We start from the raw sequence: 13,541 nt of genomic DNA, 5'->3' as shown, positions 1-13,541 counted from the left end.
ATAAGTTCCTAAATCTCAAGTCTCATTAAAATAACTTCATCCCATGATTTCAAACTTTCCACTTTTAGACAGTTATACTGCTAATATTTCTAGTAATGAATGACATAAATCCATTTTTACATCAAACTGTTACCTTTCTTTATCTTGTTTGGTTTTCTTCCTCTACTTTTAGCTTTCTTGTTAGATTCTTTACTTGTTGATGATTCACTGTTAGCATCACTCATCTCACAATAACTGATTGTATGTGAATCTGCTATGCTTGATGTTTTTAGTCCACCATCTATGCTGATTTCACCCGATGTACGTCTACGACGTTTACGTTGAGGCATGATGGGAGATGGCTCAATGTCTATTCAGATGAACATAGAACAAGCGTCATGACAGGAATGTAATGCATGGTCAAGTATAATATTATATCAAGTAAGCATCTTGATATTCAAAAAATACTGTCAATGGCGTTGTAGCACAACTGTACAGGTTTTAAAAATGTTTATCCATATGCCAGTCCATGCTAAAAATAGGTGTTCATTTGCTGAATCCAGTTGCCTATCCAACCATGTTGCTATCTTTGCAATATACTTGATCATTTGGCTGTTGCTATGGGCGTGGTCTAGTTGCTTGGCAAATTTACATACATTTTTTGAATATTTATTCAATTGTCTATTAATCCCTGTTGTTATCTTCGCAATATATGTGATCATTTGGATGTTGCTATGGGCGTGGTCTTGTTGCTGGGCAAATTTACAATTAATCCCTGTTATCTTTGTGAACTACATGACCGTTTGGCTGTTGCTATGGGCGTGGTCATGGTTGCTAGGGATATTTCCATACATTTTTTAAATGTTTACTAACTTGCCAACCAGAAGATGTTATTTCACCAAAATATACTGACATTTGGTTGTTGCTAAGGGCATGGTCATGGTTGCTAGGGCCAATTTTGTCAACATGTTTTGAAGAAATTCTGCACAATAACACTTTCAGAAACATCTCACCAAGTTTCAGACTCATTGACCAAGTACTTTTTTGAGATATAAGTTTTTGACCAAAATTGAACATTTTTACACCTAATTTGCATATCACTCATGGAATCATTGTATGCTTAATATTTTGTGGTTTTGGAATGATAGATTTTTGACCAAAAAGATACATTTTAGCCCTAATTTGCATATCACTGATGGGACATCATATCATGAACATTTCTTAGTAAAAACACCCTGAATAATGTTTCACCCAAATTTCTGCCAAATCTGCCCAGTAGTTTTTGAGTTTAAGTTTTTTGACCAAAAATCAATTTTTTTTTACCCAAATCACAAACCGGTGGTAAGATCATTTTGATTTGAACAATTTCCCAACTAGACAGCCAAGGTAATGGACCCACCAAATATCATGGCAATCGGTTCAGTGGTTTTTGACTTTAAGTTGCTTACACACACACACACACACACACACACACACACACACACACACAGACAGACAGACAGACAGACAGACAGACAGACAGACAGACAGACACACAGACAGACAGACAGACAGACAGACAGACGCTGGGCGATCCCTATAGCACACTGAACCTCAGTTCTGTTGTGCTAAAAATAGTACCAATGGCATCTCACCAAATTTCAGTCTCATTGACCATGTACTTTTTGAAATAGAAGTTTACACCTAATTTGCATATTACTGATGAGATCATTATTTGCTTAATATTTCTGATCTATACACCCCCAAATGCATCCCCATTGAATTTCAGTATAATCTGCTCAGTAGTTTGGGAATTAAAGATTTTTGACCAAAAAGACACATTTTTAGTCATAATTTGCATATTACTGATATAATCATCATGTCATGAACAAATCTTGATCTACACACCCCTAGAATGTTACAACCAAATTTAAGACCAATCTGCCCAGTAATTTTTGAGTTTAAGTTTTTTGACCGGAAATTGCATTTTTTGTCTGAAATCACACATCTGTGATGCGATCATTTTGCTTTGAAAAATTTCTCAACTAGAAACCAAACGTAATGTCCCTACCAAATACCAAGTCAATCGGTCTAGCGGTTTTTGAGTTTAAGACATCCACACACAAACACACAGTCAGACAGACAGACACGCTTGATGGCTATAGCACAACTGAACCTTATCAGTTCAGTTGTGCTAAAAAAACATCCATAAAGTAAACAAGTCATTGAAAATGACATAGTTCCTGTTATGACTGGGTTTTAAGGAACTGGCATATTATGTTGTCATTTTCAAACCTGGTTAATGTTAATGGCCTCATATGGTTGTTTTTGATATCACTACTCTGTTCAAGCATGTCTCAGTTATGGCTTTGGACATGAAAACTGCGCCAGGCAGCCATATCGGATTGTATCACGACGAAAATGGATATGCACATGTATGTCATAGAACACTGGTAATACCAACTTTGAACGAGATCTGTTCAAGCATGTCTGAGTTATGGCTTTGGACATGGAAAATTCACAAACAAAATGGCTGCCAGGCAGCCATATCGGATTGTATCACGACGAAAATGGATATGCACATGTATGTCATAGAACACTGTCCTAATGCCAACTTTGAATGAGATCTGTTCAAGCATGTCTGAGTTATGGCTTTGGACATGGAAAATTCACAGACAAAATGGCTGCCAGGCAGCCATATTGGATTGTATCACGACGAAAATGGATATGCACATGTATGTCATAGAACACTGGTAATACCAACTTTGAATGAGATCTGTTCAAGCATGTCTGAGTTATGGCTTTGGATAGGGAAAATTCGCAAACAAAATGGCTGGTAGGCGGCCATATTGGATTGTATCATAAAACAAATTGACGTCCATATGTATGCCATAGCATGTTGCCCCTCTACCAAGTTTGAAAAAAATCAGTCCAGGCATCTCCAAGAAACGGCTGCAGACGGACGGATGGACATACGGACGGACGGACAGAGACACACAGTCGGAACCCGACTTCGTCCGGCGGGGACTAACCACAAAATGAACATACAACAATAGTTATTAATAAAACTATCTAAACTCTCTTGATTATTTAATATATAAAATATTCTAGCACCAAAATACAGTGATGAGACAAAGTAATTTTCTTCTTCAAATTTCATAATTCTAATTTACATATTCATTATGGCAGTCTGGTTTGTGGTGACTGAAGTTCTTGAATAGTAACAAATTCATACTGATTTGTATAATATACCTATAGTCAAACACTACTGTAGAAAATCTATCTATGAATACCAATAGATAAACAGACATAATCCTCACAATACGAGACTATACAAATAACGAACAAACTAATTCTATCACTCACCTACTATTGGGTAATCCTGTGACAGCAGTCGAATGTGATTGAGAGGAATTCTTCCGGAATCTCCGTCATCAAATTCCACATTGATAAGCTTGTCATCGATGTCAGGATTAGGACTACCTTTTGACACGGTTCCAGGATACAGACATCGGTATTGTTGACTCCAGTAGGCACACACACGGGTACCTTGTGGTAGGAATCGGGTTGACCCTGGCTTGACTTCATGGATCTGGTAAGTCAAAATACAACACCTCTTTCAGTCACAAACCAGGATATGACCATAATCATATGAACATGAGTAATTGTCTCCATTTCAAAGATTGGCAGATAATTGCTATCTCTTATATATGGTGAATACATTAGTGAATACATCATCAGAATAGGTTATGATGTGAGATCTGTTTACATTTTCAGAATAGGTTATGATGTGAGATCTGTTTACATTTTCAGAATAGGTTATGATATGAGATCTGTTTACATTTTCAGAATAGGTTATGATGTGAGATCTGCTTACATTATCAGAATAGGTTATGATGTGAGATCTGCTTACATTATCAGAATAGGTTATGATGTGAGATCTGTTTACATTTTCAGAATAGGTTATGATGTGAGATCTGTTTATATTATCAGAATAGGTTATGATGTGAGATCTGTTTACATTTTCAGAATAGGTTATGATGTGAGATCTGTTTACATTTTCAGAATAGGTTATGATGTGAGATCTGTTTACATTTTCAGAATAGGTTATGATGTGAGATCTGTTTACATTTTCAGAATAGGTTATGATGTGAGATCTGTTTATATTATCAGAATAGGTTATGATGTGAGATCTGTTTACATTTTCAGAATAGGTTATGATGTGAGATCTGTTTATATTATCAGAATAGGTTATGATGTGAGATCTGTTTATATTATCAGAATAGGTTATGATGTGAGATCTGTTTATATTATCAGAATAAGTTATGATGTGAGATCTGCTTACATTATCAGAATAGGTTATGATGTGAGATCTGTTTACATTTTCAGAATAGGTTATGATGTGAGATCTGTTTACATTATCAGAATAGGTTATGTGAGATCTGTTTACATTATCAGAATAGGTTATGATATAATATCTGTTTACATTATCAGAATAGGTTATGATGTGAGATCTGCTTACATTATCAGAATAGGTTATGATGTGAGATCTGTTTACATTTTCAGAATAGGTTATGATGTGAGATCTGTTTACATTATCAGAACAGGTTATGATGTGAGATCTGCTTACATTATCAGAATAGGTTATGATGTGAGATCTGTTTACATTATCAGAATAGGTTATGATGTGAGATCTGCTTACATTATCAGAATAGGTTATGAGGTGAGATCTATTTACATTATCAGAATAGGTTATGATGTGAGATCTGTTTACATTTTCAGAATAGGTTATGATGTGAGATCTGTTTATATTATGTCAATAGGTTATGATGTGAGATCTGTTTATATTATCAGAATAGGTTATGATGTGAGATCGGTTTATATTATCAGAATAGGTTATGATGTGAGATCTGTTTATATTATCAGAATAGGTTATGATGTGAAATCTGTTTATATTATCAGAATAGGTTATGATGTGAGATCTGTTTATATTATCAGAATAGGTTATGATGTGAGATCTGTTTATATTATCAGAATAGGTTATTATGTGAGATCTGTTTATATTATCAGAATAGGTTATGATGTGAGATTTGTTGATATTATCAGAATAGATTATGAAGTGAAAGAATTACTTTGTCCATTGATATCTAACCTTTCTGAACTGAAAATAGTGTGGCATACTATCAACAAAAACTTCTCCATACTCAAACTTCAGATATCTTATAATAGGATATATTCAAGAATTTTTTTTTCTTCAGATCTGTGTATGTTTTGATGAAACCAAAGCATTCTTTGCAATTATTAACATATATATGTCTTCAATAAACTTCAAATTTAGAATTCTGACAAAAGAACAAAATGTTTAAAAATCAACTCACAGCTTCCTGTAGTATTTGTTCTTGAGAAAAGACATGAGGTCTGTTTCCTCTCTGGCCGTCCACAACTACACCATAACTGAAAAATAGCACCAATGGCATTGTAGCACAACTGTATTTGGCTGTTGTTATGGACATGCTTGTTGCTAGGCATACTTGCATACATTCTTTGAATCTTTATTAACTTGCCCATCCTTCCCAATTTTCATCTTTGCAATATAAACCATAATTTACATGTAGCTGTAGCTATGGGGGTGTGGCATGTTGTTAGGCATATTTGCATACATTTTAAAAATCTTTATCCACTTACCTACCCATCCCTGTTATTATTTTTGTAATGTGCATCATCACTTCACTGTTGCTAAGGGCATTTTTATGGTTGCTATGGCCAGTTTGGTCAAAAAAATTTAGAACAAGACCTGCAGAATAACCCTCCAGAAACATCCCCACCAAGATTCATGCAGTATTCAATATATGTTTTTGACCAATACTGAGATATTTCGACCTAATTTGCATATCGCCAATGGGATCATCATGTTGCGAATACACATTCACCTGCACATCCCAAACGCATCCACATTAAATTCTAACCAAATCTGCTTAGTAGTTTTGGAATTATAAATGTTTGACAAAAAAGATTCATTTAACCCTTATTTGCATATCACTGATGGAATCACCATGTCATGAGCACGTCTTAATCTAAACACCCCTAAAAACAAAGTTCCAACCAAATTTCAGACCGATCTGCCAAGTAGTTATGTTTTTTGACCAAAAACCACATTTTTTGACCCAAATCACTCATCTGAGGTAAGATCATTTTGATCTGAACAATTTCCCAAATATACACCCAAGGTAATATACCTACTAAATACTAGTATTATGGCAATCGGCCTTGCGGTTTTTAACTTTAAATTGTTTATTTACACACGCACGCAAGCACACACGCACGCACACGCACACACACACACACACACACACACACACACACACACACACACACACACACACACACACACACACACACACACAGATACTTTGCTATGCCTTACTGGACCTTATCAGTTCAGTGGTGCTGAAAATATATGAAAATATAAACTCAAAACTCTTATTACATTGTGGACAATTATTCATTCATTCAGCTGAGGACAAAACAAGTGATCTAAGGGGCCTTGTCAAAGATGAGTAGTGATAAAACATTGTGAGAGTATATAATATACCTGTGAAACTAATGGTGATTAATTAGCTTATATTTCAAGCACTGTGAAAACACATGACATAGAATGACAGTTTCTGTTCAAACATGTACAGCTTGTCTTGTATGTGGTATAATAACTGATAAGATAGCTTACATATCAGGGGCCTGTATAGCATTGATATGACCTGTATAAAACAAGCCATCAATGGGTATCAACACACGGGTACCATCAATCAGATCTTCAGCTTGAATCACACAAGATCTTGGCTCTATAATAAATGATAAGGTGTATTTAGTATTCTCTCACAGTACACGGAGCTATAGTTCTCACAATATTTACCACAGGGTGTTCCTCATCTTCAAAGTGCTGGCCAGTAATACTGGTTGATATTAAGTCATGTCACTTGGAGGCCACCATCTACTTTGCATTACACTCGATCCACCCTGACTTTGAACGACAAACTTCATGTGAATATTGCTCAAGTCCATGAACTCATCAATACACTCCCATGTAAAATTGTATATGTTGATAAGAAATGTTCATGAGTTGATACAAATGTTCTTATGAAATGTTCCTATGTTGAAACAGAAGTTCCTCAACAGACATAATAATTAAAGTTACCAACGCTGTCATGTCACCAATATACAACATATATACAGGTGATATATGGATACAAAGTATCCGAGAGACATGTTAGAAAGCACATGATTCATTATTCGATTCAATTTGCCAATGGATGCATTAGTGATACACTAATACATCCATGATCTGCCCTAGTAGTCGAGAAACAAACTTTGGAATGATGCATTGACGTGAAAACTTGTATCCACAAACATGATGGAATAAGGAGTTTCAATGGATTTTATGTGTGAAAAAGTATTTTGGATCCCCACATACAAAGACTTTCATACTACAGTGAAATTGTCAATTGTCAAAAACAACAGCTTACAACATTTGTCATTGATTATATGTGATAACCGGTGAACTTTTCAGTGGCTATACTGCCACTATGTGAACGCACAACAGCAGCGCATAGCATTCTATAAAATATAATTGTTGATAAAGTATTACCGTCAAAAACGTGTCATCTAGATAAGCAAATATCTAAATATGAGTAGAAAGATTTCTAGTGTTGCGGCAGAATCGATGACAGCGGCCGTCGAGCAACGTACCCTGGATTTTACGGACAATTTGAACCAGATTCACTGGTTTGATGAGTCATCTGTGATTCGCACTATGGGAAATCGTCATGGCATTGGACACACAGAAATTGGACAGCCCAGCATGGAAATTCAATGCCATGCGTCAAACACTAGTTACGCAATAAATCTCATTAGTACAATGGGCATCGACTATTCCGATATTATATAGTGGGGGCCATCAAACAGACTGGAACTACTGAACTTTTTTGACGAGGCCGTTGGCATTTTGGATGATATTGGAAACCCTTGTTTGGCTGTTGGTGACTGTGTTGACTGTGTTGTGATGGATACTGTGGCTTCCACCACCACGCTCGATTTGTTGAACCAATCCTTGAACGGCTCTTAGGCGAGAGAGGGGTACAGCTCATTTTCCAACTGCCATACAGTCTGCAGTTCAACGCCTGGGTTCAATGCATGCAAGCCTTGTTTCAACTACATAAAAGGCAAATTACGAGAAAATCAAGAGTTCTCATACAGATTCACAGAACTTGCTACTGGCAATACTATCGCAAGAATTACGTCCATTGCTTGCCGATATTTTGCAAGAGAATGTGGTTACGTGTAACCAGTCTCAAATATAATGACATTTCAGGTCTTTGTTTTGAATGTACAGACAAAACGCAAAGACAGTATTGATAGCTACTTGTCGAAGATGACAAGGCACCTTTGTGTGCTTTAATATGACAGTTCTTACAAATGGCAGACTCAATAACTCAAATTGGGTACTAGTATAACTTCAATAAACTTGAAGCACGTGACAGAAAAAAACTGACAGAATTGCACTATTCACATGCCTTTGTAGTTTGCGATGTTGAATGAATATTGTCAGCGGAACGTCTACCGAAAGTAGAATGCAGACTGTCAGCAACCCTTTGAGAAGTATTCTTAGAAACATTTGTATCAAAACATGAACATTTCTCGTAGGATCATTTGTATCAACATAGGAACATTTCATAAGAACATTTGTATCAACTCATGAACATTTCTTATCAACATAATATACAATTTTACATGGGAATGTATTGATGAGTTCATGGACTTGAGCAATATTTACATGAAGTTGTTCGTTCAAAGTCTGGGTGGATTGAGTGTAAATTCATACAAATAATTGGGTCTAAGTACAATGTTATGATCTATAGAAATAGTCATAACCAGCATGCACAAGTTATGATAGATATCACAATATAGCAATGTTTAATATAGTGTCTAAAAGTACTGATTATTACATTAAAAATTCAACCAATATTCAAATAATTAAAATGAGAAGAGCGCATATACAGATATCAAATTTTGGCTACTATTACAAAATATCTTGCAGAAAAAAATTAAAATTCATAATATATTACTGTTGGTTTTTGACACAGCACTAAGTACTTTACAATTATTACCCCTGGCATGGATCTATAGTGACCCAATGGCCCTTTATACTTCAACTCCCTGGGGAGCATACAATCCATTGCAGCCTCTATAAGCACCTAGGATTAAAGTATTCACATTGCAACCTATCCTACCAGGTCCCAAATTACACAATGGGTTGACTGATGTCGCAAACATTTCTCACCTGGTGTGGCTGGCCTCTCAACCAATGAACTTAGTGGTATGTTTTCATTGTCACTAAAGCTATCATGGTGTTCATTCTTTCCTCCTCCTCCGCTACCGCCAACTCCTTTTGGATCTTTAGTGGTCGGCTTTGTCTTCATTGTATTTACTGGTTTAGTACTCTCAGTTTGTTCTATTGGCTGTGAAAGTTAAAGGTCAAGATTGTATTGGACCAGGTATACATTACACTTTTTTGACAACTTCCAGGAATAATTTAAACCTACAAATGCTTCGATCATACTCCCATGCCCAGATCAATTGCTCTTTGTTCAAAATATCACCTCTGATATGGGACATTCAAAGTCATGATATTCACATTAAATGTCATCAGAAAACACCTCTCTGATTGGACAAAACACGTTGATTCTGAACATAAACAAACATTTAAAAAAGAGCCCCAATGGCGTTGTAGCACAAACATACAGTTTTTAAAAAATGTTTACCCACATGCTGATCCATGCTTGGTATGGGTGTTCATTTGCTGAATGATTATCCCGTTGTCTATCCAACGCTATTGTTATCTTTGTATATTGCAAAGATCACGATCATTTGGCTGTTGCTATTGGAGTGGTCGTGTTGCTAGACATATTTGCATACATGTTTTGAATGTTTGTTCACTTATCTATGAATCCCTGATCTTATCTTTGCAGTATAGTGATCATATTGCTGTTGCTATGGGTGTGGTCTTGTTGCTAGGTATACTTGCATACATTTCTTGAATGTTTATTCAATTGTCTATTAATCCCTGTTATCTTTGCAATATCTGTGATCATTTGGCTGTTTGCATACGCTTTTCGAATGTTGGTTCACTTGTCTATGAATCCCTGTTGTTATCTTAGTGAAATGGGTTTGGTCATGGTTTCTAGGGATATTTGCATACATTTTTTAAATGTTCACTCACTTGCCTATCAGATGATGTTGTTATTTAATCAAAATATACTGCCATTTGGTTGTTGCTAAAGGTGTGATCATGGTTGCTATGGCCAGTTGTGTCAAAATCTTTTGATGAAAATCTGCAGAATCACACTTCTAGAAACATCGTACCAAGTTTCAGTCTCATTGACCAAGTACTTTTTTAGATACAAGTTTTTGACCAAAATTCACATTTTTACACCTAATTTGCATATCACTAATGAGATCATAATATGCTGTACAAGGTACATACATTTCGCAATGGTATCGCGGGTACGCGTACAACTGTGTGTATTATATTAGCCATCCACTGACACTGTATACTACAGTAGATACGCTAACAGTCAACCATCTAGTTTTATTAACATATTAAAGCATTTTCTGAAACTTCTAAAGAATTTATTCTAATTCCAATATTGTATTTCGAAATAATTATGGAAAGTTACACCGAAATCTAATGAAAATCAATGATCATCAGAGCAGGTTGAGCAGGGTCAGTGAACCATGTGTACATGAATGCCACCTAATAACAGGTCACGCAACACACTAAGCGCACTGCATAGCAACTCAAGTCATACTCATCTATCGACTCATGTCATGTTACGGAAACTGCACGAATGGTGATACGATGAACAAAGAGGTGACATCGTGTAATAACCTCATGTTATTCAATTGGGATAATAATATATGCTTACCAGTTTCTTGCTCTTTGATTTACTTTTTTTGATATCTGAAGTTTCTCCATCTTTTCCAGTTAGCTTAGGGGGTTTCTTTTTAACTTTGGTGGGGCTAGGGGGTAACATGTATGTTTCACGGACTTCGGGCAGTGGCAGTTCAGATGTTGATTTGGTTTTACCGCTGGTACTGCTACTAGTAGACAGCTTTTTGGTTTTCTGTGAAAAGAAGAAATGCAAAATTATTAAAAAATGTTATCATATTTATAGTTTGGGGAAAGAAAACTGAACAGTGATAAACCACTGAGGGAAGACAAGTTTATATTTGAATATATTGTTAAAAATATATTGTTACAGTCTCTTGACCTGAAAGCTTGGCACTTTCCTAGTGGAATTTTAGATGCATTCTTTTCACAAATGCTATCAATTCTGACATTCACCTTAAAAATGGATACATTATGTCTTCCAAAGTCTTGGAATGGACAATCCTTTGACATTGGTAACAAATGTTAATTGTGATTAGTAATGACTTAATTTCTGACAGGTCTATTACCATTAGAGGACAGGTCTATTACCTTTAGAGGACAGGTCTATAACCTTTAGAGGACAGGTCTATTACCTTTAGAGGACAGGTCTATTACCTTTAGAGGACAGGTCTATTACCTTTAGAGGACAGGTCTATTACCTTTACAGGACAGGTCTATTACCATTACAGGACAGGTCTATTACCTTTAGAGGACAGGTCTATTACCTTTAGAGGACAGGTCTATTACCTTTAGAGGACAGGTCTATTACCTTTACAGGACAGGTCTATTACCATTACAGGACAGGTCTATTACCTTTAGAGGACAGGTCTATTACCTTTAGAGGACAGGTCTATTACCTTTACAGGACAGGTCTATTACCATTACAGGACAGGTCTATTACCATTAGAGGACAGGTCTATTACCTTTAGAGGACAGGTCTATTACCTTTACAGGACAGGTCTATTACCTTTAGAGGACAGGTCTATTACCTTTAGAGGACATGTCTGTTACCTTTACAGGACAGGTCTGTTACCTTTAGAGGACAGGTCTATTACCTTTAGAGGACAGGTCTGTTACCTTTAGAGGACAGGTCTATTACCTTTAGAGGACAGGTCTATTACCTTTAGAGGACAGGTCTATTACCTTTAGAGGACAGGTCTATTACCTTTAGAGGACAGGTCTATTACCTTTAGAGGACAGGTCTATTACCATTAGAGGACAGGTCTATTACCATTAGAGGACAGGTCTATTACCTTTACAGGACAGGTCTATTACCTTTAGAGGACAGGTCTGTTACCTTTACAGGACAGGTCTGTTACCTTTAGAGGACAGGTCTATTACCTTTAGAGGACAGGTCTATTACCATTAGAGGACAGGTCTATTACCTTTACAGGACAGGTCTATTACCATTAGAGGACAGGTCTATTACCTTAAAAGGACAGGTCTATTACCTTTACAGGACAGGTCTATTACCTTTAGAGGACAGGTCTATTACCATTAGAGGACAGGTCTATTACCTTTACAGGACAGGTCTGTTACCATTAGAGGACAGGTCTATTACCTTAAAAGGACAGGTCTATGACCTTCAGAGGACTGGGTCACACAAGCATTGGGATATACCATATTTTCTTAGGAGGGGTGCATGATCAGATGATATCTAATATCCCAATTCACTCTTATTTCACTACGGTATTCAAAATACTCTATTCTTTGGCGTGATCTGATTTTTGTATGGATTTACTTATCAAGATTATAGGCTTGGAATGAAGAATATTCTAATACCAAAAGAATATTCTATTACCACTGGAGGTGTGGTTTGATTTGTTTTGGGATACACAACATTATGCTTATAGGGTGGCAAGCCTATCATTGGAATTCCATACTTTCCTTGGAGGGGTAGTCAGACTACCGATGAAATACTTTATGGTCTTTAGAGGGTATATTACCTTTGGTGGTGTAGTGATTTCATCCTCCTTTTTGTTTCTACAGGGAGTACCATCATGCATGGTTTTCAAAGATGGTGTCTTGTTGATTGGACTCACATCCCTAGAAGGAACGGGACTAGTATCACTCAGAAAAATTCTTTCACTTCGTCTTCTCTGCCACTGCTCATCATCCAGAAACGTCGGTCTTTCATTCTCATACTCTTTTAATGCCTGTGAAAGGTCAAAGATTGACATTCATGATTTTCTATACATGTCACGTAATTTTAGTCTTTTTCAAATTGAGGTTTATCAATACTTTATAACCACTGAATTAAATTTTTGCTCAGTATTGACATACTGTTTACATTAATTCACTTTCTTGCTGTCTTTCTGTTTATGATGTGTAATTATTGAATACTGGAATGACTACATTGTGTTCAATTTTTACACTTGTGAATATCTGGCCTGCAAATCAGAACATAGAGATACTGAGGTTTATGAATGTAGTCAGGTAAAGCAGTTTATTGATAAACATATATTCTTGATAATCTATATGCAGGGTTCAGGCACTTAGAGTAAACAAAAAATCCACAGCTTTCCAGGGGATTCGTATTGATTTGGGTCATTTTCCAGGGGTGTTGACCATCAAAATTTATTTTTTCTCTGACATGGAC

The 13,541-nt window shown here is 36.1% G+C and overlaps 1 protein-coding gene across 7 annotated transcripts in view; it reads right to left on the bottom strand.

The window, feature by feature from the left end:
• LOC144434811 (uncharacterized) overlaps positions 1 to 13,541 on the bottom strand; it is a 125,480-nt gene that overhangs the window by 11,357 nt on the left and 100,582 nt on the right. For all 7 annotated transcript variants that reach the window (XM_078123315.1, XM_078123317.1, XM_078123319.1 and 4 more), the window contains 7 exons: positions 12,889 to 13,098; positions 10,938 to 11,135; positions 9,293 to 9,470; positions 6,683 to 6,797; positions 5,337 to 5,412; positions 3,325 to 3,550; positions 134 to 349 (listed from right to left, as the gene is read on the bottom strand). In XM_078123315.1, the coding sequence (XP_077979441.1) occupies positions 134 to 349; positions 3,325 to 3,550; positions 5,337 to 5,412; positions 6,683 to 6,797; positions 9,293 to 9,470; positions 10,938 to 11,135; positions 12,889 to 13,098 (1,219 nt within the window). The remainder of the gene's footprint in view (positions 1 to 133; positions 350 to 3,324; positions 3,551 to 5,336; positions 5,413 to 6,682; positions 6,798 to 9,292; positions 9,471 to 10,937; positions 11,136 to 12,888; positions 13,099 to 13,541) is intronic.

The sequence above is a fragment of the Glandiceps talaboti genome, chromosome 5 (assembly GCF_964340395.1).
Source record: "Glandiceps talaboti chromosome 5, keGlaTala1.1, whole genome shotgun sequence".
Classification (NCBI taxonomy): domain Eukaryota; kingdom Metazoa; phylum Hemichordata; class Enteropneusta; family Spengelidae; genus Glandiceps; species Glandiceps talaboti.
Note: the sequence above shows the minus strand (reverse complement) of the source record. Positions and strands in the feature narration are given on the sequence as shown.